General features: G+C 42.2%; 3 protein-coding genes and 1 pseudogene across 11 annotated transcripts; 2 read left to right on the top strand and 2 right to left on the bottom strand.

Annotated features, from left to right (window-relative positions):
* Nucleotides 1-1,282: 1,282 nt before the first annotated feature.
* Nucleotides 1,283-27,031, top strand: LOC125767723 (tyrosine-protein kinase receptor torso). Of its 3 annotated transcripts, none has more exons than XM_049434559.1 (15): nt 1,283-1,592; nt 11,534-12,136; nt 12,407-13,012; nt 23,041-23,275; nt 23,378-23,457; nt 23,536-23,704; nt 23,771-23,952; nt 24,035-24,170; nt 24,244-24,386; nt 24,551-24,815; nt 24,893-25,704; nt 25,772-25,866; nt 25,939-26,196; nt 26,277-26,426; nt 26,722-27,031. In XM_049434559.1, the coding sequence occupies exons 2-15, from the start codon at nt 11,921-11,923 to the stop codon at nt 26,771-26,773; spliced, it is 3,399 nt and encodes a 1,132-aa protein (XP_049290516.1). In that variant the 5' UTR covers nt 1,283-1,592; nt 11,534-11,920; the 3' UTR covers nt 26,774-27,031. The 3 variants fall into 3 exon arrangements, with proteins under 3 accessions (XP_049290516.1, XP_049290517.1, XP_049290515.1); XM_049434560.1 differs by having other exon boundaries at nt 1,283-3,183; nt 24,247-24,386; XM_049434558.1 differs by having other exon boundaries at nt 1,283-3,183.
* LOC125767746 (odorant receptor 4-like) lies at nt 4,184-11,534 on the bottom strand (annotated as a pseudogene).
* LOC125767730 (heparan-alpha-glucosaminide N-acetyltransferase) lies at nt 13,972-16,315 on the top strand. Its single transcript, XM_049434573.1, has 6 exons — nt 13,972-14,304; nt 14,391-14,518; nt 14,602-14,726; nt 14,792-15,216; nt 15,283-15,566; nt 15,634-16,315. Exons 1-6 carry the CDS (start codon nt 14,164-14,166, stop codon nt 16,283-16,285), a joined length of 1,755 nt encoding a protein of 584 aa, XP_049290530.1. The 5' UTR covers nt 13,972-14,163; the 3' UTR covers nt 16,286-16,315.
* Nucleotides 16,400-22,797, bottom strand: LOC125767736 (transcription initiation factor TFIID subunit 11). 7 transcript variants are annotated; one of them, XM_049434586.1, is made up of 4 exons: nt 22,198-22,797; nt 21,665-21,873; nt 17,613-17,862; nt 16,400-17,533 (listed from the first exon to the last, which is right to left on the bottom strand). In XM_049434586.1, exons 2-4 carry the CDS (start codon nt 21,868-21,870, stop codon nt 17,000-17,002), a joined length of 990 nt encoding a protein of 329 aa, XP_049290543.1. In that variant the 5' UTR covers nt 21,871-21,873; nt 22,198-22,797; the 3' UTR covers nt 16,400-16,999. The 7 variants fall into 7 exon arrangements, with proteins under 7 accessions (XP_049290543.1, XP_049290542.1, XP_049290544.1 ...); XM_049434585.1 differs by having other exon boundaries at nt 16,400-17,536; nt 22,198-22,795; XM_049434587.1 differs by having other exon boundaries at nt 16,400-17,536; nt 17,613-17,847; nt 22,198-22,793.
* Nucleotide 27,032: the final 1 nt, after the last annotated feature.

The following is a 27,032-nucleotide window of genomic DNA, read 5'->3' as shown; positions in this document are numbered from 1 at the left end:
TGGCCTATCCACAGTCCAGTTTTGATAATTTGGCTAACTGAAGTACACGGTAAAGGCTATCGAATACTGCTTGAAAATCGATATAGATAGTGTCTAGCTTTCGGAAGATCGTAACAATGTGGATCGTGATCCATAAAGCGATTGAAAATAACTTCAGAATTTAATTCATATGAAATGGCAAACAAAAAACTTCTACAGTCGTGTCCAACAGAAACCGAACAGGTTTCCACGAAATGTGTATATATTTAGAAGCATATTGATAACATGTTGCTCGTGTTGAATAAATGTTTTTTTGTTCCTTATAATTCAAGTTCTTTCTGCAGTGGATATAACATTGTAGACGAACAATTGGAGTCCTTCTTCCCTTGTTATTTCCATAGGCTAGCTTCTTAGGGTGCTGTTAACAACATATTGTTATTGCTCTATTTATTACACCTACGAAATAAATCTATTAAAAAAAAGAACAACATTATCACTACCTCTGCAGCTCATTTGTTTCCTTTTTACATCAATTATCCGATTCATACACATAATCAACCCACCTGAAAACCGGCATGAATGAAAATCGACCACAAATGGGGAAATGGGGAAAGGGTACACAACTGTTACATACCGTGCCGTGCCTTCGGCAACATTGGTTAGAGAACCGGACCCGACCTAGCCCACGTGAAACTAGCCCATGAGCAAGTGAATGGAAAAAAGCGGGGGAGAAAAAAAAATACTACGCTCATTCACAAATGCGGAAATATCTGCCCCTGCAGAGGAATTTTCCAATTTTCTTCTCAATGCAAATTGGTCCTCTCTGTTGCACCCAGTTGCTCGCATCCATACTTTCTCACACTCACTCTCTCTCTCGCTCGCTCGGTTTTGTAAAGCGCATCCTTACGAACTATTTTGTGCAAGGTACCATGGAAACGCTCTCCATCAGTGAGCAGTGTTGCAAAATGGGAAAACTCTCAGCTACCAACACGCATCTGCTCGCACCATCGTGGGAGAATATTAATAAAGCAAAGTCTAAACTTCAACTCAATTACTTTAAAAATGTTTACACATCATGAAGTTTCGTATGCGAGTGGTTGCTAGTTATATTGCATACCTTCAGGTAGATTGATTGCTATTAAATGTCCTGAACTACCAACTCCCGACGCGCGTATGGGATTCCGCAAAGCTACGCGCATCACCCAGCCCCCCCCCCCCCCCCCCCCCCCCCCGAAAAAGCCATCGTACGTTCGTTCGGCAATGATTTCAGTAGACCGTACCATAGCCTCGCACAATGTGTTCGTACCGATGGCACTATCAGTTGATAGTGTGCAGCCGAAGACGCATCACGCATATTACGGGCGCTTACGTGGTTCTACCTGTGATACGGTCCATCTCGTACATGTGTGAAAGCGTACGCACCCGGAGCCGGAATAAGAGTGTCCAGACCGTTACGTTACGTCGTTACAGGGCCGCGGCAAATTTAAGCGTTGCGCGTACCAAAAAAGGGCGCCGGAAACGTCCAGACGGTCATTAAAAGCTGTGTGTGAGGTAGTGATACTTAAAATTCGCTTTTCGACCCTTACCTGCCGACGGTGAGTTTGAAAATAAAGGTAGTTAACAATGCCGTACCACATTAACAACTAATACACAGGTGAAAACACAAAAGTAAAGCAAAACATCACACCCGAATAAAACGCCATTTGTTTTACCCTTGCTACCGGGGTTATGCACCATCCCTAGCCCCTGCTGCTGCGTTGCACCGATCATGATCAGTACGTTCGTAGTTGCAAACGGTGCGAGGTGTTGAAATTTCTATTCAAACGTGTGATCTTCGGTTTCGGTGTTTGTGTGTCCTCGAAGACGGGATTGCATTCCTTTTTACCATTTTCTTCATTGCGATCATCGTGCTTCGTTCTGCATTATTGTACAAGCTGAGGCACGTTTGCCAGTGTTATTCTGTTTTGTTTAATACGTGTTTTACAACTGAAGAGTGTAAAGGTGATGATTACATTTGGATGGTCAAAGCAAAAAAAAAAACAAAGCACCCATTCCAATCCTGTGTGCGTGCCTGCGTATCGTCAGTGTGTGTATGTGTGTGGTTAGGATTTGATACCAATATTTGTCAACGGCGATCAATCGATCGCTTTGCGTAGCCGGATAGTGCGTACAAGTGCGTATGAAACAGCTTCATGATCTACTATTCCAAAATCTGTTTCTACACTCAGCACTGGTTGTATGTGTGTGTGTGTTGATGTGCTGCCGGATAAATCTGTGTATCGAGGTGCCGTCCATCTTTGCGTTCTAGGTCGTGCTAGCAACAAATGTCTCAACTTCTCAACCCTGTTGTGATTGTAAATTGATGCATAAATTCATTGGCCCTATTATTGACTTGCCGTATAGTGTTTTTTTTTTCGACACAGCGATGCTTCGATCTAGCTTAAATTTGTTCAGTGCTGTGTACTTGTTCTGTGTTGCAACTATCAACTAAAGCGACTTAAAACAAAAGATCTCTATTTTCCTCCATTTTCTTCAGCACCGATTAATATCTAATGGTTCAGTGCTGTTAAACACAAGCATTCATCTTACAGATACAGTGTATACAGATGTTGTGTACAGATGTTACAAAAGAAAAAGTGTGCTTTGTTGTTGCAGGCCACGATAAAACATCGATCGTTTTTAGCTGAAGCTGAAAACCCTAACCTGACGAAACGATCACAACACCCTAAATGAGCTTTCAGGCACATGGGCGTAGTGTAGTGCGTTCGTAATTAACATTCTTTGCCATCCTAACCCGGGTACCGCCAACAGAACTATTTCGACGACCATTTCCCGCCGCAACGGAGCGCTTCCCAGTGTTAGTGTGGAACGGTGGGTTAATATAATCAAATCGAAATCGAAAACTCATCGCCAAACCACGGTTACTGGGTACGGCGGCTACACGCGATCGGGCCTAACCGGAGTGAGAAAAACCACTGCCGGGGCATAGAAATCAAACGCAAATTGAGTGTAACCTTTTCGGAATTGGAATTCTAGAGCAGACGGATGGTTGTCGCCGTTGTCGCCATTGCCGTTGCCATTGGGGTGCATGAATCTTGATTGTTTGGAGGTTTGCTTCTTTGTTTTTTCGTTACCCTGATTTGCCGTCCTGTACCGAACTAGCGGTACCCCTTAAGGTCACGTGTGTTGGACTGTCAGAACAAGGTAAGACTTCTGACCACATTGTAGCTAAATGTTTTTTAACCAGCTTTTTAAAACGATATCCACCGTAGGTAGCGTTAATCTCTGAGGGTTTAAAATGTATCCATTTTTATGGTTGTCCACAAGCGTTGCGAGAAATTCTACCTTTAAAATGTGCTACATCCACGATAGATATTTGATACAAGGTACAGATTTGATACCGATTCACAAGTCTTCTACATCAACGGATAGTCACCATTAGCTATTGGGAAGTTACTCCAGTTTAGACACGTGGGATAGCTTAGGACATGCCGGTTTGGAAGTAAAGTTATTATACACGAACGAGATCCAATTGTAGGATCATCGATATTTTATACTTTATTGAGGAATCAGACATAGACCTTCTTGAGAATATCATAGACATAGATCCTTGAGAATATCGTGAATATCAGATCAAGAAACAAACATAGGGAAAAGCTTAACTTGAATACAAATTGGGTAATGATAGACTCATGCAACCCCGTCACTACATGCTTAACAATTGTCGCGTTTGTCGCAATTGCGACCGATTTCAAATTTATACATTTTTAAAAATTTTTTATATTTGTTTTATTTCAAGCATTCTTTGAATGAAAAGAATCTTATTTCAACAAATTTGCATTAAAATACAATAATTTATAAATTTCGATAAATTTCCGGAAAAAGGAGATTTTCAAGTTTTTAGAATTTTCTTATTAATTTATTATTTTTTATTCTTTTTTTATTTAAAGCATTATTTAAGTGGAAAGAAACGTATTTCAACAAATTTACATTAAAATACATCAATTTATAAATTTTACTAAATTTCCCTAAAAACAGATAAGGCTATAGGCTTAGGAGATTTTCAAATATAAAGAATTTTTATTATTTTTTTACTTATTTTTTAATCCTTTTTTATTTAATGCATTTAATGCAAGAAACTTATTTTAACAAATTCGCATTAAAATACATCACTTTATAAAAATTTTGCTAAATTACTCAAAAAAGGGTGAAGCCTTAAAAGATTGGCATATTTATAGATTGTTTTTTTGGGTAATGTCCACGAGATGAGATTTTTTCGAATTAACAGCCATTCTTCTGTTTTACAAGTAATCTTTACATTCACGATAATTATATACAACACGTACGTACTTTAAAAAAGAAAAAGGCACTCGATTTTTTTTAAACTTTACAATACCCAATGACACTCAATCGATCTTATTTTTGAAGTTGTATTTGTTTAAACAAATTACTTACCTTGTTATTACAAATAACTGGCATGGCATCAAGTCGCGCTTCAGTAATATAAAATAATACACGTATAGCGACTTTTCACAATTTTTTTTATAGGAGTTTCGCAAAAAAATGCTGAATTGCGTTCGCAAACGCGACAATTGCTAAGCGTTTAGTGACGGGGTACGTCCTTAAAAGACATATGCCCTTAGTCCAATAAACTGTCATTAGAAGAATTCTTCTACCATTTACTTTTTTGAGCTGATTAGTTGATTGACACTATAACAGTTCATGTAATAAATAGTCTGCTAACTTCACAATATGATCTCTTCGCTTCTATTTCGGGGTTTCAGTAAGTTTTTATTACATTCTATACGCTGAATAAATTAAAGAGGTTTATATATGTCAAGTTCAGAACGAGGAAACCATACATTTTAACTGTTAGAAAACTAAACTACAACTATGCAAGAAAAGGTACTCAACACACCACACATCGAGCCATAATTCCGGGAAACAAAACTCTCTCTCTCTCTCTCGGCTATAATTACAGCAAATGGCGGTATTCCCATTTGTTCAACCTACCTGAACATCTCTCAACCTTCCTTTTTTCCCCCAATTGGTAACGGGTGAAAGTTTACCTTTAGTGATGCTATTGTTATTAGCGCAATGCACGGCTACCGTTCATTTCCGTCTAATCCGATGCAGTTGTTGGTAACTCGTTCCACCTGGAAGCAATAGAAATTGAACTTAAAGTTGCCCTATACTCGGAACATACGCGGGCCACCATATTTGATAACAAGAAGCGTACCATTTTTAGCACCAAATGCATTAATGATAATGTGCTGGCATCAAAATTTCCGCTCGGTGCATCTGGTTCGAGCTGCACATCAATCATTGGTGCTTAACGGAGTGAATTCGGAGAACTTACTGAGAACATTGGACATTGCAGTTGTCCGGAATGATTCATTCAAGCTTATAGATTAGTAAAGGAGTTACATTTGCTTTAATAATCCAAAAACGTATTTCAAGGTTGATCGCACCAACTTTAAGGGGTGGTCGTTTTGCTAATAAATTTGTTTTCTCCTAAAATCTTATCAAACGGAAAATTCTCTCGAAATTGTGCAGTGAAGTATGATAAGGTTTTATTTTTTTAAGGTAAGATACCTGTCAAATCCACATCCTTGAAAACCTTGATCGACTTCTGCAAGAATAACTAATCATTTCGCACATCGCTGATTGACACAAGGTTTAATGAGGTAACTTCCATCTCCTGTAAAGAAACATCAAGGGTACAAATGTCTCTGTTGCCGCACGATTGACTGCTCGGTGCTCCGACGTCAAGTGAGCCAAAAGGGAATGTTGCTATTGCCGGTTATATTCAATGCACAATGGACAGCTTCACCGAACCAGCATGCCAGCAATCAAAATTTAATATTCATCTTAGAACCAATGCCAGAATAAAGCCATCCAATATAAATGTAAAACGGAATCCACTTGGTCATTCTTCTGCTGTGTTGTTATCGTCCTTCCCAGCATCCAGTTAGGCTACTCGAACGGTTTCAATACTTTATCTCGGGTACGATGGTTTTGTGTTGTTGTTCCATCATTTACAATGATCCATCACACACCACCAACAAAGACACAGACTGCACAAAACCCTTTCATTCTTGCTCATCATTACGAAACAATTGTGTGTTTTTTTCTCCTCTCTCTAATGTAAAGCAACACCCAGGAAAAACAGCCTTACAAGTCTTACTTCTTCAGCTCTATCTATTTAAACGAGCAGAAAGGGCCACAACTGTAGCGTGCACCAATTATTGAACGTAGGTTTTTCTCCATTTTCCATCCCAATCCCAATCACTGCACTATGCCGGTGCAAAATGCAAAATGCACTAGAAATGAAGATCGAGTCCTGTTTTGTATCGATGCGAGGAAAAACATTGAAGAAGGAAAAAGCGTTTCAGATTTTTCTTTTCCTTTTGTAACTCGCATTGTTCGGATCAATTGAACTGTTGCCAGGAACAGTCGATAAAAGGACAACTTGCGAAAGGAAGCTACGTTTTGAAAAGCGATCAAACATTCCATAATGGTGTGGATAACGGAACTACAACGATTGCACCTTTCCAGAGGCATTTCGATTTATGGCTAGGATGTTGAGTGATGTGTGATTATGAATGTATGTGGTTTTTGTTTAGTACAAACTCTACATAAAGATGTGTTTTTTTTTATTATACAATAAAGACGTTACTACAAATCCATTCTGAAGAGAAAAAAATTCTGGCAAAAAATGATGCTTTTAATTTATTTAGTTTGATACAGTTTAAATTTAATTTTCATTGCCGCATAATACTTATCATAATTTAGCACTCATTAGAAATATTTTTTTTTAAACTAGCATATACATATTATGTTCGTTTTATTTGATGGCGTAGCAAACAACCATCATGAGCAAAATTAATTGAGTGCAAGTAAAACAAGCTTCGTAATCCCGTTTCATTGATCGGATTAAAAATGTTTCATTCATTTCGCTCCACGTTCCCATTGAAGTACATTATGCAATAAAATAAAGACTTTTCCCCCTACATACACATGCATACAAAAAAAAAAAATGAGTGTGCCATACGCTCCATGGTGCAGCCCGACCATTGCACAGGTCCTATTTTCCATCCATTGCAAATTATCCGAAACCGATGGAGGCGCCTGATAGTTTGTTCCCGAGTCGTTATAGAATTAGGTGCACGAGTGAATGTTGTTATCTTGTTTGTGTAATTTTTGTTTTTTTTCTGAAAAGCAAACATTTATTATACAATCTTTAATGATTTAAAAACAATGTCCACAAATTGTACCCCTACAAAACATATGCTTCTGCATTTTGTTACATAGATGCAACCTTTATTCTCCACTTTGTTGGAAACATCATTTATCGAAGAAAAGTTTGTAACAACAGCATAAACGATTCTGCGACCAGTGTCAAGGCTTTCCATTGACGGGTAGAAAAAGTTTCCGTCCAGCGGAAAAAGCGACACTATGGCTCTCTGTTGCATAAATGCTGCCATTTTGTTGCATTCCTTTACCTTCCATTTTTGTTTTTTTGTTTTGTTCAATCTTCCAGTGAAATGCAACCATTTTTGTGTTTGTGATTTACGTTCGTATCGAGTTTTAGAACGAAAAAAAAACGAAAATCCAGTTACCCAGCTGTTGTAGATGCCTATCGGAATATTTCCACCACGTCCGTTCCGAAGTCAATCTCGTTTACTGTTGCGATGGGAAAATGTGTACGGAAAACAAATTAAAACTATTTATTGCTGTTACAATGGTAAGATGAAGTTGTTCGGTGGCTATTTTTTTATTTGCTCCAATGTGTGCAAATACTATTCGTGGTTATGCTGTAGAAGTTGGTGTAGAAAAAGTACATTCTATTTTAAACTGAATATGTGAAACCAGAGCTGTTGGCTCTACCGAAAGGATGTGTTCAAGAAGTCGTTGTCCACTCAGGAAAAATTAATTTACTTTGTGGACGTAACTGGTTTAAGGATTTATAGTTAAATCAATATGATATTACCACCGTACAAAGACTTTATGATAGCAACACTTAAAGATTTTGCTATTTCCCAGATGATTTCTACCAAAAACCTGGTTGTAGTGAAAAATACAATTCCGTTGGCATCTACAACGCTCCACACCGGTCTCCTTCGCTTCACTCAATCATTGTACGAAGCAGCGTAAATATTGAATAGGAACGGCTCAGAATCTGCGGTAAATAGGAAGAGACGGAAAAAACAACAGCGGAACAAAAGAAAAGCTTTTTTAATATCATCCTAAACTATTCCCCCTATCAGACGCCTGGAGGAACCCACGTACCGCTATGAATGTTTCGTACGTCAATGGAAACAACCAGTATACGTCTATAACGAAGGGTTTCTGGGAGCGCATTGTGGTAAATCGTAAGTCCTTCTTTAACCTATCATCCAGCACGATCCAGTTACACCTGATCGTTGCATCGCTAATGCCAGTGGACTACAAAAAAAATAAAAAGTTTCAAAACACATTCCAGCGTTTAAGGTTTGGTTCTTACCATATGCGTAACTCGATTCCCAAAGAAGCTCCACACGAAGATCTGATAAAATGCGGTCAACATATACGCACCGAAGCGAATCATCTGCATCGGATCACCCTTAGCGAACATCAGCTCGAACGCGGTCAGACAGATGATGAGCATACTGCAGACGAACTGTGCCATAATGTTTGGTTCGTACAGGCGCTTTAGACGATCGCAAAATCTACGTCCAGAGTATACATAGAGATTCACTAGTTCAAGTTAGCTGAGGCTGAGAGGCATACTTACGATAGTAATTGCTGATGGGATGCTATGAGGTTGTGTATCTCCTCACGAAGCTGCTGATCACCGTGTAGTTGGGAACCATCGGAAGGTAGTTGAAGGTTGGCACCGATTAGCTCAAACTCCATCCGCTGCAGACGGAACAGTAGTGACATCTGGCTAAGAATTTGGGCGCCTACACAATCGATAAGCACTATGCTGAAGAGCCCGTATACAATCAGAATTGCTTGGCAGACGAATACACAGCCGTAACCTAGAGTCGTGGTCGTACTGAAGGGATATATAGCCCTCAGGATAAGTGTTTCTCCGTTCGAGAATAATGCCTTGGAGTTGGGAAAGGATGATCGTAAAGCTGAGTTAGTAGTGAAATGAGTGAACGATCATACATTGGTTAATCGATGTCATTCTTCTTACATCCCAATGATATACTGAGCATGTTAATATACTCCTCATATCTCCTGCGTGTAAAAGAACGTCTAAACTTACATAAACCATGAGAGCTGTCGCAAGCACCATGGCAAGCAGATTCGAAGCATCATGCAGTAGTCGTTCCTGCAAATCATGACTTCGCATGACACACACAAACGCTTCACCACGCTGCAGATAGTGCTTGTGGTACGTCTGAAACTGGTCGATACACTCGCTCAGCTCGTTAATGTTTAGCACACAGTGCCACTTCTTTGCCACCGTTAACAACAACCCGGCCAGTATGCACATGTCGTCCCCGAACAGACCAATGTCGTTCAAAACCGATGCCAAATCCCACACGATGGTGCTGATCTGCAGCAGAAAGAATAGCTCCATGGCGTAGAAACTTGCACGGCTTGCCAGTGAAGCCTTCGAAGCATCCTTATGCATGCCAAGCAGTCTGAGGAAGCGATGAATGACGATTACTTCTAGCGGCTGATATTGTCTACCAATGCTCATACCTTAGCTTTGCAAAATTGTGCTTTATATATGCTTCCTCGGCAAACGTATCATCGCGTAAGATCCACCGATAAATGTACTCCATAGCGGGCTTCAAACTGGTGGCACAGATTTTACCTTAACTGCTGAAGGAATTTATTTCCTGTCCCTTCGTGAATGGCTTACTGAGCTCTTTTATCCTGTCGAATCCTTCCCGACTGTAGTACGCGGTAAACGGTACAATTTCTTATTAATTAAGCGCTCCGCAATGATATTTATCCGTACCGCCAATCATCTGCGAAACAGTGCCGTATAGTTTGTGCTCAATTAGACGCACAAATTTAAAGGCATGACGAGCGACCGTACATATGGTAATAAATGCTTTTGCTGGAAGCAATTATTTCATTGCTTACAGATATGGTAATCCTTCGGCATATACGCCATATGCTGTGTGCATATGTGACAATTATTCTATCGTTGAGAGAAAAGAATGCGTTCGAAGGTGGATAGATGTGGAATAATTTAATTATTGCATACGTGTCTATGAACACCTGACATCGGCGTACGTTCGAGGAATATTATGGTTCCTCGCTTAAATTATCCTTGATTTAAACCTCAACGTACGTACACGTGACAAGCGTCCGCTGGTTTCGACATTTTAATGGACACTGTTATATAGCGCTTAAGCTTCATCTAACTCTCTCTCTCTCTCTCTCTTTGTCTCTGTCTCTCTAGTTCTGAGAACGGAAATGATTGCATTTGTCGTCGTGATTCAAATGGCAGTTATGAAACAAATGTAGCAAAAATTTCGAAGGAAAATTATGGTTTTTCTCTGTTACTTATACATCGTTACGTTGGTTTTCTGATATTCTAGAGAACGGTACACCAGAATAAATATAGTTTTTTTTCTTGGATCATTTCTCTCTCTCTCTCTCTTGTTGGCTTTAACGACCTCTAAGGTCATTTCTGGGTTACTAGACTTATTTTTACCGCGTAGCCAGATAGTCAGTCCTTGCTACGGGGGGACGGTCCGGATGGGATTTTTAACTCCGATCCTGCCGAATGGACTGGCCGTTTATCACATACACCACCGAGCCGCCATTTATAGCACATACATAAAAAATGTAGTAAATATAGCACTATTCAATTTGGGACTATTGTTTTTTTGTTTTTTCAATATTGAGGATTTTTTTTTCATTCTAAAAATTTTTTTAATAAAGCTTATAAATCAAGAAGACCTTATATAGGGCGTACATCAATGTTTTAGAACAAATTTTTTCACATCGATTAAATGCATAAAATTATCTTTTGGACTACTAAAGAAGTACCACTGTGTAGCGTTCGAGATATTTAAATTATTTAGTTATATTTAAGATATTTATTTAATTACAAGTTCAGTTGTATATTGATGAAGAAAATAGGCAATTGTCATTTATGGTCCCATTACATTTTAGACTTCGAGGGAACTTAGGGACTTTAGAGAGAAAGCAATTGGGAGCGCATGGATTAGATTAGCGCAATCTGTATGCAATTCACTATAATATCTATCAAGGAACAACAGACTGTTGGAAGGATTCAAATGATGAAGAGGACCTGAATGATATTGAAATTCAATTGAATTTCTTTTACCTTTTTCGACTAGCTGTAAAATGAATTAATTCACTTTTGCGGTCCATATTTCTATTATTATAAGCAGAAAAAATCATCGAAAAATACAAAAGAGATTTGATATGTTTAATTCCCAAAAACCGTAGTAAAATGTTAGTTTATTGACGCTTTACAGTTTTTTACTTATGTAGAAAAATGCTATATTATTGTTTGATTTTTTTAAATTTCAACTTTTGGCTAATTACCCTCCTTATTCATCCTTATTTCCAGATAATCACGTGCACGAAGCGATACCGAGACAAATCACACCAATTAACATTTCTCCAGGCGTAACGCGGTGAAAGCAGAGCCAAGCAAGAGCCCAAGCAATGTGCGAAGATTGGTTCCGACGAAGGATTTTGCTGCGACTACAGGACGCCCAACAATCGGTGACCGATCCCGTCAGTGGGCAGGGTGATTGAGCCCGTAAAGTAAAAAAAAAGGAAACAGGAAACCAACATCATACCACAGAACCGGTAATCAGTGGAAACTCGTGCCGCATAAAGAGTAACGCGTGGTACCACCTGTTAAGCCACATTTCACGAATAACTCGGTCGAGTTATCAGTTCAGCTAGTGAATCGATTTAAAAAAACAAAAAGCACCGTTGCATCATCAATATGCACGTGATCGTTTTGAAGTACGTGCAAGTCCTGTGCATTACCATCTTCTTCTCGAACAATATCAACTGCGACAAGCTGCTGCTGCACAATGAGCAGGAGGACCAAGAGCTCTACCGGATCGGTGCATGTACGGCCGCGTGCATGGCCGGTACGGATGTAGATGATACCGGGGAACGGAATGAGACAATACTACCTAACCCGGAGCAACTCAAGGTGGGTCACAATCTCCGGTGCGATGCGGTTCCTTGATGAAATATCCAAAATAGCCAAAAGGCGAAAAGGACATTTTAAGAAGGTGGAAGTGGCTTTAGTGGCCGAATGAAAACCTTGCGAAACGTCCGTGATTTATCGGTTGATTATTCTGTTCTTTCTTTTCATTTCCATTTTTGCACGCATCTCGATCGTACCCTCGCGTGTGGCCCTCGTTTGCAACGGACGTATCATTATCGGGCTTATGCTTCGCACACCGGACACCATGCACAGACTATCGGACATTGCTATAAGCTGTGCTCGGAAGACACACGCCCACTGTCCGCGTGGAAACCGCTGGTACAGCGCCAGGACCCATCGTTACGCATTAATCTCATCTGCCGCGATAGCACCAACCTGATCATCGAGATCAAACCGGAACGCAACGGTGGACCGATCCGTGACGATGATGATGCCCGTGCTATGATGAAGCTTAGCTCACCCGAGGGAAATCAGAACCAATTAAGTGCACTTCTCGATGCAGCTGTCGAATCGACCGAATCGGTACCGTCCCGTAACAGGCGTGCTATCGGTTCCGATGGACCACTACCCGCCGGATTGCTAACCGAACGTCAAAAAGCTTCCGCCGCTTCGCGGGCAAACCTGCTCCAGGAACCGGGCGGTTCGGGTGAGCGGTTCACGAAAATCGATGGATCTTCATCGAACACGGCTGGAGGGTCGGGCAGCAGCGACGATGTTCATGTCGCGGTCAAGGTTTTGCCGGAACGCGGGAATTACGCGCGAACGTTACCGGCAACGAAGCGTGTGCGTTCGGTGCCCATCTATCTGGTAAAGGTGCAGGAAAGCGAACAGGAACTCGGTGACCGAATCGTCTATATGGTGAGTAGTTAATTAATCCTGCATTGTGTACCAATTTCGTAGTACGGTGGTAGAGATTTCGTTCGCCCGAAGTGCACATACGACAAGATGCTACAATATACGCATCAACCATGTCACGGGCACAAAAGGGAAAGTTGATGATTCATTTATGGGACCATAAAATGGTGCATTCAAGTGGTTAATGCTGGAAATGTGACACCCACAACTTCGCTGTGCACTTACATACATTTTCAAGCCACTCTTTCGTTGGGTTTTAAGGGATATTACTGTTTCGTATGTGGAAAGGATCTATTTCTGAGGAAAATACTTTCCACGATATCCCGAATAGGGACTCTAATAAAAAATCTTATGATGAGAAGAATTTATTGCTGACTATAATAACGGGCTACGTTGTTGTGCATATTATACGGAACACGAGCTTACATGTTTTAATTACTAAATTCATAAAAAACGTCTATATTGCACAATTTACCTGTGTGACAAGAATGCTTCCATCAGTGATACGACAGATACAAAACATACTAGCTATTACTCGGAAAAATTCTTGCATGCACTCTTCCAAATACCTTTACAAAGGAATGCAGTTGCCAGCATTTTTTTTAGTTTAAGGCATTTATGCACTTCAGCTGTAAAGTATGCCACGTGTTTCATAAGCATACATTCGTGCGTTGTTTTATTCCCGCGCCATTTGACTATTTATTTTAGGACACCGTTCTGGAATCATCTCTTTGTACCATACAGTATTGCAAAAACTTGTATAATTTTTTAATTTTTTTTTACAAAAAATACCAATGCAATTGCAACAAGAGAAATTGTTGTATTTGCACGTGCATTTTGTACTCTCTCGCTCTCGCTCTCTCGCAGTATACGTCGCATTTTGACAGTTGCCTAGACCGGGAGTTTGACGTTTCCGAGCGTTGTGTTTGTTTTGTTGTGTCAGCTGTTGGTGATACGTAAACACACGCATCACACCACGCAGCCTCTCTTCAGTGTTCCGCTGCGCTCGCGCAACATTTGGCGGGGCGTATTAATCGCAAATGTTGTTTCCATTGACCAATTTATGCCGTCCTTCGAAGCAACCAGTTTCGCCAGACGCTTCGCGGCATAAGTAAGTGCAGGAGTGTCGGTCAGTGCAAAATTACGCTCCAGCAATGATCGAGTACACGGTGCGATTCTTTCGCGGGCTGGACCTGTGGTCACTAGCGGTGGACGAAGCATTCCTTAACGTAACTCATTCCACGGGTGCTGCTAACGATTATTATCTCTACACACTCTCGGATGAGTGTGATAAGGTAGGTTGCCCCGTTGTAAAATGACCCCGATTCGCTAATCGGTAAATCTAACTGACATTTGTCATTTCTCGGGATCCTCGTTTTAGTGCCCCTTCACCAAATTGCAACGGATTTCGGCGGTCAAGAAGAGTACTGTACTAAAAGTCGATGTTTCACGTCGAATCGGATTGCGTATCCTTGATCGAGATGTCGGGAATTATTCTTTCGATAACGAGTAGGTCATATTCGTGTGAATGGATCCAGTTTGGCCATTATGACGATTCTCTGTGTCATTTACTTTCTCTCTTTTTTCGTAAGCACCGTGCTGTGTCAATTTAGCAATGCCCAATTGGGCGAATTTGGAGTTTATGATCTAAGCATTGTACAAAACGGTGCTAGCTGTACGTTGGAGACAGCCAAGGAACCAGTCAACATTTATCTTCGTAAGCGGACAATTGCTGGTTTTGGGGCTAACGATAACATTCAAATGCGGTTCTTCTTTTTGTAGCTTTTCTTACGATTGTGCTTATCGCGTTTGTCGCATTTGGAATCATTCGATTGGCACGGTATGGCATACGCCGTTCTCGTATGGCTGGCTTTCCACAGCCTTCTGCGCGGCCAGAAGCTGGTGACGCACCAACAACGGAAGAACACGATAAGCAGGAAGCGGAAACGTCTGCACAGGTTACGCCTAGAAAACGCCTCCAAAGTCTGGACACTTTCCGCGGCATTGCGATCATGTTGATGATCTTCGTCAACAGTGGTGGTGGTCACTATTGGTGGATCGAGCACGCTACCTGGAATGGGTTACATGTGGCCGATCTCGTCTTTCCGTGGTTTCTCTTCATCATGGGCGTATGTGTGCCGATTTCGCTGCGTGGTCAAATTAATCGGAACGTTCCACGGCGCACGATTCTTTCTCACATAGCCGTTGTAAGTGATTCTACTGCTTTTGTAGCAAACTATAGCACGAAAGTTAACGTATTTTTTTGGTTCTAGCGCTCGCTGAAATTGTTTGTAATAGGACTTTGCCTGAACTCGATCAATGGTCCGAGCATGGCGAATCTGCGTGTCTTCGGCGTACTGCAACGGTTCGGTATTGCTTACTTTGTCGTATCGGCCGTGCATCTTTTCTGCCATGAACAGACAGTTCCATCCCAAAGCCGGCTTCTACGCGCAAACGAGGACATTTTTCGCTTAAAAAAGCAATGGCTAATTGTCGGGCTGATCACGTTCGTGTATCTGGTGGTGATTTGCATCGTACCTGCACCCGGTTGTCCAAGGTAAACATCGATGAAGACTAATGCACAACTTAGGATCTTATGAGCCGTGTATTGTTTCTTTCACTAGAGCTTACTTCGGACCGGGTGGGAAACATCTTTTCAATGCTTTTCCCAACTGTACCGGTGGCATCACAGGGTACATCGACCGATTTGCCCTTGGTATGGCGCATCTATATCAACATCCGACAGCACGCTACGTTTACGATGCGATGCCATTTGATCCGGAGGGTCCATTCGGGTGTCTTCCCACGATTTTACAAGTGTTTTTAGGTCTTCAATGTGGTTGCACCATCCTCGGGTTCACTGAACATCGTCAGCGTCTTACACGCTTTGCCATCTGGTCACTCCTGCTCGGTCTTATTGCAGGAATCTTGTGTGGATTCTCAAAAAATGACGGTTGGATTCCGGTGAATAAGAATCTGTGGTCATTGTCGTACGTACTGGCGACGGGTTCACTAGCGTATCTACTGCTCATGCTGTGCTACTATGTGATCGACGTGAAACGTGCTTGGAACGGTCGACCATTCGTGTATGCCGGTATGAACGCGATCGTCCTGTACGTGGGCCATACGGTGTTTCACAAAATGTTACCGTGGCACTGGCGTATCGGCACGATGAATACGCACTTTATGCTCACGCTAGAGTCACTCTGGAATACCGTGCTTTGGAATCTGATTGCTCTCTATCTGTACAAGCGAAAGATATTTTATAATCTATGAATCATGCCAAAATTTGACTTCAAAAGGACTGAAGTCTAATTTTCTTTTTTTGGAATTCTAACATAATGGAATTTCTGGAATATTTTACAAGAAATAAAAGAATACTCTAGCCGATTCATATTGTTTGTTTCTATACAAAAAAACTAGTTTCTACATTTATTGGCTGCCTTGATAAATAGTATTTACTCATCGTAATCATTGCCCAGCAGGGCTCAAGAGTCTCTACATAGTTCACATTTCAAGTGGAAGTCACCTTTAATTGCTCAAGTGTTTTCACCTGCTACAAACTCGTATAAATTATTTTCTGCTTTACTTCACTAACTTTAGCGCTTAATTTTGTGTAAATTACGTCCGAAAAATATGTATAAATCTGTTTTTCATGTGCAAAATGCGAAAATACTGAGATTGCTGTATTGCTGCTTCGAGTTTGACGATCAAAAAACGACCATCACACACAAGTCTCGGGGGGTTTCGTAACTTTACCGTTAACAGTTTTAAGTTAATTTTGTTGTCACAATCACTCATTTTTTTTTTGCTCACTTAAACCAATTTCTTGTCCAGAATGTATCTCTGCTTCTTGAGCGGAATTATTTTAAGTTCCGGCTCATTTAAGTGCCGTGCTGGTATGAAGCCAATAGTGACGAGTTGTTTTTTTTCTTTCCTTAATTACTATGTTGCTAGCTGTCGTTCAACGCACGCTTTTGGCAAAACGGGTTACGAAATGTTACAATCCCAACAGGCAAGCGACCAATACAGACATGTCACCGCCTTATCGTACGGTTCTTTTCGTTCTTCTTCACCATCTACCACGTCCCGATGGGGCAGAACCGGCGATCGTCTTTGTCGAGATAGTTTGTTTTTGCGCCTGTGCACCGTCATTATGTGGTTTGCACCGGAAGCACTGTGCTCCTTCTCCCGGGCATCTTCTTCCTCGTCGTCAAACACATTCGGTTCCTCCTCGTGCGTTACGTCAACCGCACTGTCTGCCTGATCGATCGAATCGATATCCTCGGCACTGCGACGATCCTTTTGACTGCTGCGACGCCTGTTCCGACTCCTGTGCTGTTCACTGATCGATAGTGTGTTCGCATTGTGCAGGTTATTTTCCTCCGTCGAACGATTATCGTTATTGGACGAGAGCAGGGACGATGACGAATGGGCATTCGAACAGTTCCGATCCTTATCCTCATCATCCTCGTCGATCAGTGTAAGTGGTTCGAACTGGTTACTCGTACCGATTTCCTTCTCCTGCTGCAAAAGGGTAGTGAATATGTGTTAATTAGTGCTTCAAAGTGGACAAACAGTGTGTCATTAGCGTGCACGTTACCTTGTTGCTAGCAACATCTCCATTTAAATTATTCAGCTCAATGGTGCCTACCACTATCTGTGGCTGTGGCGATTGTTGCCCTTTCCCGGAACTGGTCGACGGACATGGTTCCAGCGACAGTTGATCGTGCTGCTCGGCGATAGGCCCATTTGTAGTTACCATAGCAGCCATCGCACTACCGGTGGCCGCTGTCGTCACGATGCTCGCCACGTCTATGTTGTTTTCGTGCAGATCTCTGAAATAAAAGTTACTACAACAGTTGTTGGTACTGTAGGGTCGAAAAATCGGACGTCACCGATGCGAAATATCGCACGTATTGCTATGTTTATTCTGATATCCCTTGCTTTCCATACAATGGTGTTGTTTTATTTTTGGATACGCAAAAAAAAATGTTCCAACAGAAAGCTAAACACCATGCATACCTTGGCAAACCATTGCTCGATGTAACCCGAAAACGATAACAAGGAACTAAGACGAGCTCCATTTTGCAACTGTATCCTCCACCGTAACGTATGACTTACTGTTTCCTGCTGTTCCGAAGGCTTCAAAAAGGCTTCACCATAGCGCACACGATCGACTGAATGCGATGTTTTTTTAAAGACTTCACCATCCTCTGCTACAGCCAAGGCATGAGAATGGATCTGGACGGTATGCCATCGAAAGAGACCGAGGGCCCAACACACCCTTACTCGGAAATCGTAAGCGGATGTGAAAACGTACCCACACTCCGTCCTGCTTTCGAGCAAGGGCAGCATAATGTCGCCAACTTTGTTCGGCCTTTTTTTTTGCTGCCCTTTGCGAAAAATGGCAGTACGTGTGTGGTACGGATGCTTCGCATAGCGTTTATTTCCTTTGCCATTTTGTTTAGTCTAGATGGGGAATAAAAGCGAAACGGTTTCAAGGTTTTGTGTTCGCGAGCTTTTTGTCGCCCTCTACCCCGTTTTGGCATCACGGAAGCTAGGAGATGCGTAGTGAACAAAACTGTAACAACATTGCAGCATCTCATGAGAGAGAGGGAGTTGGTGAAATTTATTTAATATTATCGCCCTTCTTCACATTTGATCGCGTAATAATTGAATCAAACGTATGTAAATATATTTTTACGCCCCCCAAAAGCCGGGTGGGAATATGATTAATATTGAATTAATCGTGGAAAAAATAAAAGGATGTTACAGTCGCATGTAAAACAAATATAATCGTGTTTTAAATTCGTTTAACTGATAAGAACTATATAAAACGATGGTTATACCAGATAAAACAGTTAAGAAACGTCGAATAGCCAGTAATCAAAGTTATGAAATTGTATTAACCGCTCAAGAAGAGAGAGACAAGCACAGCACTTGAATCAACAAAAAACCTTTAAAGCTGTCTGTAAATTCAGATACAAGCATATCATCTTTATCGAAAAAAGTGTATGTCGATCCAAAATTGCCACAGAATGTAGAACAGAGAGGCATCTCTATCACAATTGACTAAGGGAGGGTTTTTTGTGTGTATTCATCACTTTGTGGTGCTTCTCGCTTCGACAATGGACTGGGGTTTTTTGCATTCGCTCCAGTCAGCACAAAGTTGGTGGTCACCAGCCCCCATTGCCCAAAAAATGAAAACTGGTTTACGATAGCTTGTTGTTTGAATAATCATTCGCACAAATCCACCCAAGAGAGCAAGCAGCAAGAGAACCACTTGTATAATACATTACCACGAGGTTGGTGTTTAAAGAACTAATTTTACAAAAATTCTATTTTTTTGTTTATCGCCAGCATTCAATCAACCAATTGGTTACGCAGTTCCCGGTGGACCAAATGCTAACAAAATAAACAAACGATTGTGTACATTACGGCTCTACACACGCGCACGATTATGATCGTTAGCACTTTCGTCTTCATTAAAACAAACAAAACCGAACAAAGGTTGTTCTTGTGGCATTTTAGCAAGAGATAGAATTCATGCTTCTGTCCTGGGGATATGTTTCGTCACATTGATACAGCGTGTCGCATGTTAGCCAGGTTGTACAAGACAGCTTCAGAGTTCTATGACGATTGTGTGAATTGTTTGCTACGTTACGGTTCCGATCGGGTTCGGTATGCTTTTGTCGGTGGAAGCAAAAATGTAATTAGCACACCATGCTCTCGTTTATCATCGTCTGCATGAGGTGTAATTACACGGTAGATCCGTTATCATACACATTACGCCGACGTTGCGGTTACTTTTGTGTGTGTGTGTGTGTGTTGATTGCAATCATTCTACTGGTAAAGTGTTTTTCGAGTGCTTTTCTGGCTAAAACAAAACGGAAGGATTGATTGAGAGAAGAATGTGTGGCGATTATAGCCCAAAAAAAACACGCACGTACCGCAAAACGACCCTCACACGTTGTATCGGTTCCTGTTTTCTAGCTTTCCGCATGATCATCATCGTTGCGTCTGGGGCGTCCCGTTTAAATATTGCACCAAAATTGAAACGTCCTACTGGCCACCTTCAATTGAGTCCACACTCCACAGAGCCACTGCTGGATACTAGTGCACCACCTTTGGCCCGATGCGAAATTATCGTAAACGGGAGCGCAGTACCCCACCGGCCATCGATCAACCGCGACAACTCGAACGAAACTGCTATAAATCGCGCGTAAATCGGGCGAACCGTTGGAGACAACAAAAAACGCATACGCCTATAGAATCTACCCCCATCGGGCGTTGGTGGGAGAACCTAGACGAGCGACTTCCACCCGCACACGACGATACCGAACAGAGTCAATTGATGATGGTGTGGTGGTGCTTTTGCGCGGTGAACGACGTGGAGACGCACTTCCAAAAGGTGTGTTTACAGTTTGCTCCACTGTTGATGTTGTCTCCAGCGATGTGATAGGGCACTGGTGCGATGATGATAGTCACAAAACCCTCACCCTCGTACGCTGACGGTAGCTGCTGTGACGTGTGCATGCACACAGCACAACCAACCATACACACAACAGCGTTGAAAACAACTGAGGCAGCAGAACCGTACTGCTTTCAGCGATGCGGGTCCGGTAGAGTCAAGTGCAAACGGAACGGAGCATAAAATAAAGAACACCAAACAAACGGCGACACGGGGTTTCGCGTGCACTGGAATGTGATATCGTGTCACGAGCGAGCATGTGGAAATTGGAATCTGACTCTCGTCGAACCTGTCTTTCCGTTTGTCAATCGTGTCCGCCTCGTCAACGATGTACGAAGGGTGTGTAGGGCAGTGTTTCCGTTTTTTTTTTGGCATTCTATCGCGTGCCATATGTAGCTATCTCACCGTGGCATTTCTTCGAGTGTCATCCTCGTTGTGGGATAGGTCAGCAGGGCGCGGAGGGTTCAAGGGCTCATAAACAAATCATAAACAAATATTCTTCCACGGTTTCGAGTGTTGTTAGCAGAAGTTTAGATTATTTAAGATCAGATTGGTTGGCACACTCTAGGAAGCGTGGAATCAGTTCAAAAACAGAAATATAAACATGCGACAGTTGACAGAGTCTTCCGATAGTATTTACGTTGCATTTGCATCACGTTTTGCGGATGGTTGATTTTTACTCCGGATTGGATAATCCGTGTTTCAAGAATGTGTAACTAAGGAGGAATTTTAAACACATCATAGCAACCTCCTATTCGAGAAGGAACATGCTGTGATCTCATCACCTTTATTCTCTTTACTTACAAGAGACTAATGTTTTCCAAGAAATGAATCAATTTAAATCAGCAATTCATGCAAAATGATTGCAATACTTTTTCTCCTCATCCTTTGCCATTCTGCCTCTTCAATCATTCGGCACTGTTACAGGTTATGGTAATATCTGCAAGAGGTTTTTTTGCACACCAGTGAAACAACAAAAAAGTGGCCAGCTCACCATGGTGTCCGTCTGGGCGGTTAAGGTTGCTTCCTGCTCAAACAAATACGATTGCAAAATCCAACCAAGCACCTCTGCACAGCAAACAACCCTTGGAATTTCCTAAACCTTCTTCTCACCTTACCCCGAGGATACCAGAAAAAAAACAACGTGCCGGGAGTCATTTTAGGGGGATATGAACACTTACGCGTTTATGATTTTACTGTGATTCATCGAACCGCCCAGCGTCCATGATTCGTTCTTGCGCGGCTGCATCCCGTACGTTTGGGGTAGCCCATTCTTCGTCGGGTTGTACGTACCCTTCCGGTTGTGTTTCTTGCGCCCCGGTATCCACAATATGCGCAAATTGCTGCTTTTTTTCGGTTTATTTTTGGTGGAGCCGGCCGATGACATTGTCTTTTATGGGAAGGGAAAAGAATAATGTTAGCTGAAGCGTTAATAACATTGGTTCAAGCATCTTCCACAGCAAATGGGGTGCGTTGCCATAGCTACAAGACGCATGCTGAAACGTTTGTCTAGCAAGGTTATGTTCGTTCGTATTGGGTGAGGGGAGGTTATATGACGTATCCCGGGATGCTATGCTCCGGTGGAGATGGCATAGGTAAGGCAAAATGGAAATCCCTCTAGTTGCTAATTAAGAGAGTGCCAACGTGGTGACGTAGTACATTTTACATTGTCGTAGTATTGAATGGAACTAATTAACACGCATAACATAAATACCTTTTCAAGAGCTTGCTTGGCAAGCGGTAGCAACTTCCAGCCGAGCTAGACGGATTCCATCACACAGTAGCAGCGGGTGCGACGTGTACTTCTCATTGCCGTGCATTGATTAACCTCCAAAGCGCGCTTAACTGGACGCCAAAACACAACATAAATGTTCACAGACACGGTGGTGGACGGACAAAAAACAAATCATTTCAAAACGTGTATCTATCAAACGGGATTGTAGCGGTCCCACACAACTTAATGACACACTTTCGTCTCTTAACGCGAAATGGAGATCAGTCACGTTCCAATCGAACTTTTGTACACTGAAGACGGGATCTTCCTATGCCAGACAGCATCAACACAAAACCGTGGCGGATGCTGCTTTTACATGGGGTGCTTCCAGCTTCAGTAACATTGTCATCGCGAATATTCTTTCACAGTGATTCACATCACCGTAATACAGCTTCCGCTAGTTTGGAAGTTGCCTTTTCTCACTCACATAATTGCCCTGTTCGCCTGCAGCTACACTATTTCCACATACACTGCGCTCGGTTGTTCGTTGTTTTGTGATTTCTCCCCGCTGGAACGTCAAGCAAAACGGTTTAACAGTCAGTAATGGATAACATTTCACACACACCACGACGTACCGTACCGCGAAGCGTTTTGTAACGCACACCAGCAAAGGCGTATTGCGAAGCGTTTCGCACCGTTTCCCTTGACAACGGACGCGAATTGGTTCGACCACGTGCTGACTTAAATGGCGCCGTTGTAATACGATTGCGTGTAGAATATCATTCATATTAGCTTATTGAACCTTCTCATGCGGTTTTGTTTTCATTTCGTTCGTTTCATTAGAGCAATGCATCTTTGGTAAAGATTGAAAATCTTGCCCCTAATAAACGGTACAACGTTACGGCCACCATGCTCACATCGGAGTACGAATATTACTACGTGGAGAAGCATCAGTTTCGAACGTTACCATTAAACTACATGCCGGGAACGATTACGGAGATAATGGTGGAACGGTTTGAACCGAATGTAAAAGACAGCCGTTTGGTCGATGCCTTAATTTCGTGGAATCCAGCAAAAGGTAATAAAAAAATTCTTTTTATCTTTTGGGGGGAAAATAATGTTTCTTTTGGTGTAAAAAATGGATCAAATAATTTGCCTTATTTTTGCTATTATATTTCAGATAAAACATGTCACTATGAAATCGTATGTCACGCCAGCCATTCGCCAGACTTTCAGCTTAAACCAATCGATGTCCAACAGGTAGAGGGTGTTGCGTGGTGCGCTTGGAAACGTACGTGATAAGAATCCATTTAAATTACTATTCCCTCCCACCCCCAGCCCGAAGTACTTTACAAGTACACCATCAAAGCGTTAAAGCTTAGTGCCAACTACATGATTGCGGTCCGATCAAAGAACACCCAAAATGCGATGAAAGAAAGTCAACTGCATTGGCAATCGTTCCATACGCCGAGCTGTACCAACCTAACGAATGGAACACAAATGTGCGGTAAGTGTCCGGCACAGGGTAGGGAACGATTTGAATCTAAACTAAGGAACTTTCGTTCTACTGTAGCACCGGAACCGATCAAGAATGTGCGCGTTACACAGTTGCCGCTGTACGGTGATCGCTATCAACTGAACGTCAGCTGGGATCGTCCCGCCATCGCACCCGATGCGTACGTGGTGAAAGTGTACGATTTGCACGATCCCGAAACGGAAAATCCCGCCAACTCCCTGACGAGAAATCTGACCGGGGTAAGTATGCACATGGGCGTCTGTAGTGTCTTGAAGTTGTTGAAGGGATTTAACGGTGATCTCCTCTTCTTGTTGCGTGCAGGATGCCGTTGGATTGTTGATCGATTCGTTCGAAATGTTTGGACCACATTTTGAGGTACTAATATTCGCATACTCCATTGTTGGTGTATCATCACAAAGCACTATTAAAACGCTTCAAATTGGACGTGTTAGCTCCGGTAAGTGTAAACTGTCTCATCTGTCCTGAGGTTTATCAAAAGCTATCTCTATGCATGGCTTTCTTATTTATAGCAGAATCATGGATACGGACCAAGCTGGTTTTTATCATACTGACACCGGTACTGATGATAGGACTGTTGAAAATTTCCATCTCACTCATCTGTCGCCGAAGGGCCAAGCTAAAGCGGTATGAAGAACGATGCGAATACTTTAAGGTGTGTATTTGATGTATATTCCCATGGGTGTTGGATTTAAATGACACTCAGCTCTCAAAATAACATCGTTGATTATAATTTGAAAATAGTATCCTGCCCTCCCAAACGGCAATCATTTATAAGGTACTCCCTGCCAATACTTTTTTCTCTTGTACTACTTCCAGGAACTGGAGCAAAAGGCACCAGTCGATCCGAGTACGGAGTTTGAACCGACGTCAAAGCAAATGCAGGATCTGCTTGCATCCAACCATCCATTCTCGGCGGATTTGATAGCGCCCATTAATGATGAGCTTGAGATAGAGGTGGAACACATCAAACTGCACGATATGCTGGGTGAGGGTGCCTTCGGTTTAGTTCGTAGGGGTGTAATTCAACGGGATGACAGTGACGGAGCACCACACAAACCGGTGGCAGTAAAGATGCTGAAAGGTAATGTGAAGAATTCTCTAAATTTGATGTTTTTTTCTTTAAAAAAAAACTCTCTTACTTAATCCCCCAATGCCCAGAGTGTCCCCGTGTGGAAGATATTATCGAGTTTCGGCGTGAAATGGAGGTCATGAAGTCGGTCGGCACACATCCGCACATCGTCAGTATCGTAGGACATTGTACGAAAAACGTGCGCAAAATGATGCTTCTCACGGAGTACTGTGGACGGGGTAATTTGCTAAACTATTTGCGCATCCAGTGGCAACGATTGTTGAGACAAAACCGTACAACGGCACCAGCCTCGATCGTTCCCGATTCTTTGGATTGCGATGTGCGGTCCGGTGGGGCCGAACATGAATGCTTAACACCTTCGCTGGATAATAACAAAATGCCGGAAAATGTGTTTAACTTCGACACATCGTTTGTGAACGATAAGAAATCCTTAACGTACAAAAACCTCTCCGACCATCGGCAGACACTGCTGTTGGGTGGTTTTGGCCCCAGCGATGGTTGCCGGCGTTCGCCACAGATCATCGAAAACAAGCTCTATCCATTGTTTAACGAAGACAGCGAGGGGGACGAAACATCGAAGCTAACGCGCAAATCGTTCTGTACGAATGCGTGTAAGAGTGCGGTAGAAATCATCGACGGGCTGCAACGTGGACCGATGGACAACGAACCGAAGCCGGACTGTGACGGTGTCAAGAGCAATGTACGGATTAAACCCTGCAGTTGCCACAGTTCAACGCTCGATTCAGCCCTTACGCACAATACGGTTGAGAATCGATGCTATCAAAGTTGCTCCCCATCGGTGGACGGTGGAAAGGACGATGATCCGCTACCGAATAGTGAGCAGCTGTTAGAATTTTCTCGCCAGATTGCTCTTGGAATGGTACGGTTTTATATGTGGTTTGTGTTTGGATTTATGATTTATCTAATAAAGTATTTTCTTTTATCAGGAGTTTCTCGCCCGCAACAAGGTGGTGCATCGTGATTTGGCCGCTCGGAATGTGCTGGTGTGTGATAACAATACGGTGAAAATTGCTGATTTTGGGTAATGAACATTGCTGGAAAATGGATTGACTGTCGCGGGAAAATTGTAAATTGCTTTCCAATCCATTTGCAGACTGAGCCGGGACATCTACCAGGAAAATCTGTACCGCAAAACGAGCAATGGGAAGTTACCGATCAAGTGGCTCGCGCTAGAATCGATGACACATCAGGTCTACACGTCCCAGAGTGATGTGTGGTCGTATGGGATACTGCTGTACGAAATATGCACCCTCGGGGGTAGTCCGTATCCATCTATTTCCACCAACAAGCTGCTACGGTATCTGGAAAGTGGTTATCGAATGGAACGACCGAAAAGTTGCAGTGAGCTGCTGTAAGCAAATCCTCCATGCCTCCACAACTGTAGTAATGTTCGATCCTGCTTATGATGCCTTTTTTTGCTTTCTTTCTCAGATACGATTTAATGTATTCCTGCTGGAATTTACATCCCGGCGAGCGTCCTACGTTCAGCAAAATTGTACACACCGTCGAATTGTTGCAGCAAAAGGACGCATCGAATGAGCCGGCCATTATCGATCTGAACGCAATTGCCGATAGCCATTGGTAAGTGGAAAAAGTGGAACACGTGCCGAATGCCTGTTTCCAACTGTTTCCAAGAAAACGATTGAGGAACATTCTTTAGTTAATTGAGACATACGGAAACCGGTAATGAAATCATTTGAGTGTGAACAATTCTGTTATCTGGAATGAATAATTGTCTCGATTGGTTTCGCGTTTGGTTCAACACGTATTTAATTAATTGAACGGTGCAATTCTTACCTCTTACTAAAGCATGATTTCCCTAGCATCAATGTTTAATCGGATGAATTTCCTTTTCTTATATATCTACCACTTGCAGTACAAAAAATGCTACAGAAGAAAATTCATACTTAAAACCGGTTGAGTATTAGATCGGAAGTGCGGAACACCACAGGACGTCTGAGAATTATCATGTGCCGTAATGTAAAAACAACGAATCGGTCACCTCCGCACCCCGGTGTGTGTGTACACGCGACAACAAGAGGTGTGATTTTTTTTTACCAGAACTACGCTACAAACAAACAAAAAAACAAGGAGAGCTGCTTGAAATATTGTATAGCATTATTGTTAATTTTCTTTTTTGGATGAAATATATTTTTAAACAAATAAACCACGTGTTTTGCAACGGGT

Source organism: Anopheles funestus, chromosome 3RL (assembly GCF_943734845.2).
Source record: "Anopheles funestus chromosome 3RL, idAnoFuneDA-416_04, whole genome shotgun sequence".
Classification (NCBI taxonomy): Eukaryota; Metazoa; Arthropoda; class Insecta; order Diptera; family Culicidae; genus Anopheles; species Anopheles funestus.
This window is presented reverse-complemented; position numbering and strand designations above follow the sequence as displayed.

What these genes read in the sequence shown, in the direction of transcription:
- LOC125767723 (XM_049434559.1), top strand. Translation starts at nt 11,921, where the DNA reads ATGCACGTGATCGTTTTGAAGTACGTGCAAGTCCTGTGCATTACCATC. An exon ending in GCCAGATTGCTCTTGGAATG is followed by an intron (nt 25,705 to 25,771) that starts GTACGGTTTTAT and finishes TTCTTTTATCAG; the next exon opens with GAGTTTCTCGCCCGCAACAA. An exon ending in GTGAAAATTGCTGATTTTGG is followed by an intron (nt 25,867 to 25,938) that starts GTAATGAACATT and finishes ATCCATTTGCAG; the next exon opens with ACTGAGCCGGGACATCTACC.
- LOC125767730 (XM_049434573.1), top strand. Translation starts at nt 14,164, where the DNA reads ATGATCGAGTACACGGTGCGATTCTTTCGCGGGCTGGACCTGTGGTCA. An exon ending in TCTCGGATGAGTGTGATAAG is followed by an intron (nt 14,305 to 14,390) that starts GTAGGTTGCCCC and finishes TCCTCGTTTTAG; the next exon opens with TGCCCCTTCACCAAATTGCA. An exon ending in TTCTTTCTCACATAGCCGTT is followed by an intron (nt 15,217 to 15,282) that starts GTAAGTGATTCT and finishes TTTTGGTTCTAG; the next exon opens with CGCTCGCTGAAATTGTTTGT.
- LOC125767736 (XM_049434585.1), bottom strand. Translation starts at nt 21,870, where the DNA reads ATGTCATCGGCCGGCTCCACCAAAAATAAACCGAAAAAAAGCAGCAAT. An exon ending in CACAGTAAAATCATAAACGC is followed by an intron (nt 17,863 to 21,664) that starts GTAAGTGTTCAT and finishes CAACTGTTGTAG; the next exon opens with TAACTTTTATTTCAGAGATC. An exon ending in GAGATGTTGCTAGCAACAAG is followed by an intron (nt 17,537 to 17,612) that starts GTAACGTGCACG and finishes ACCCTTTTGCAG; the next exon opens with CAGGAGAAGGAAATCGGTAC.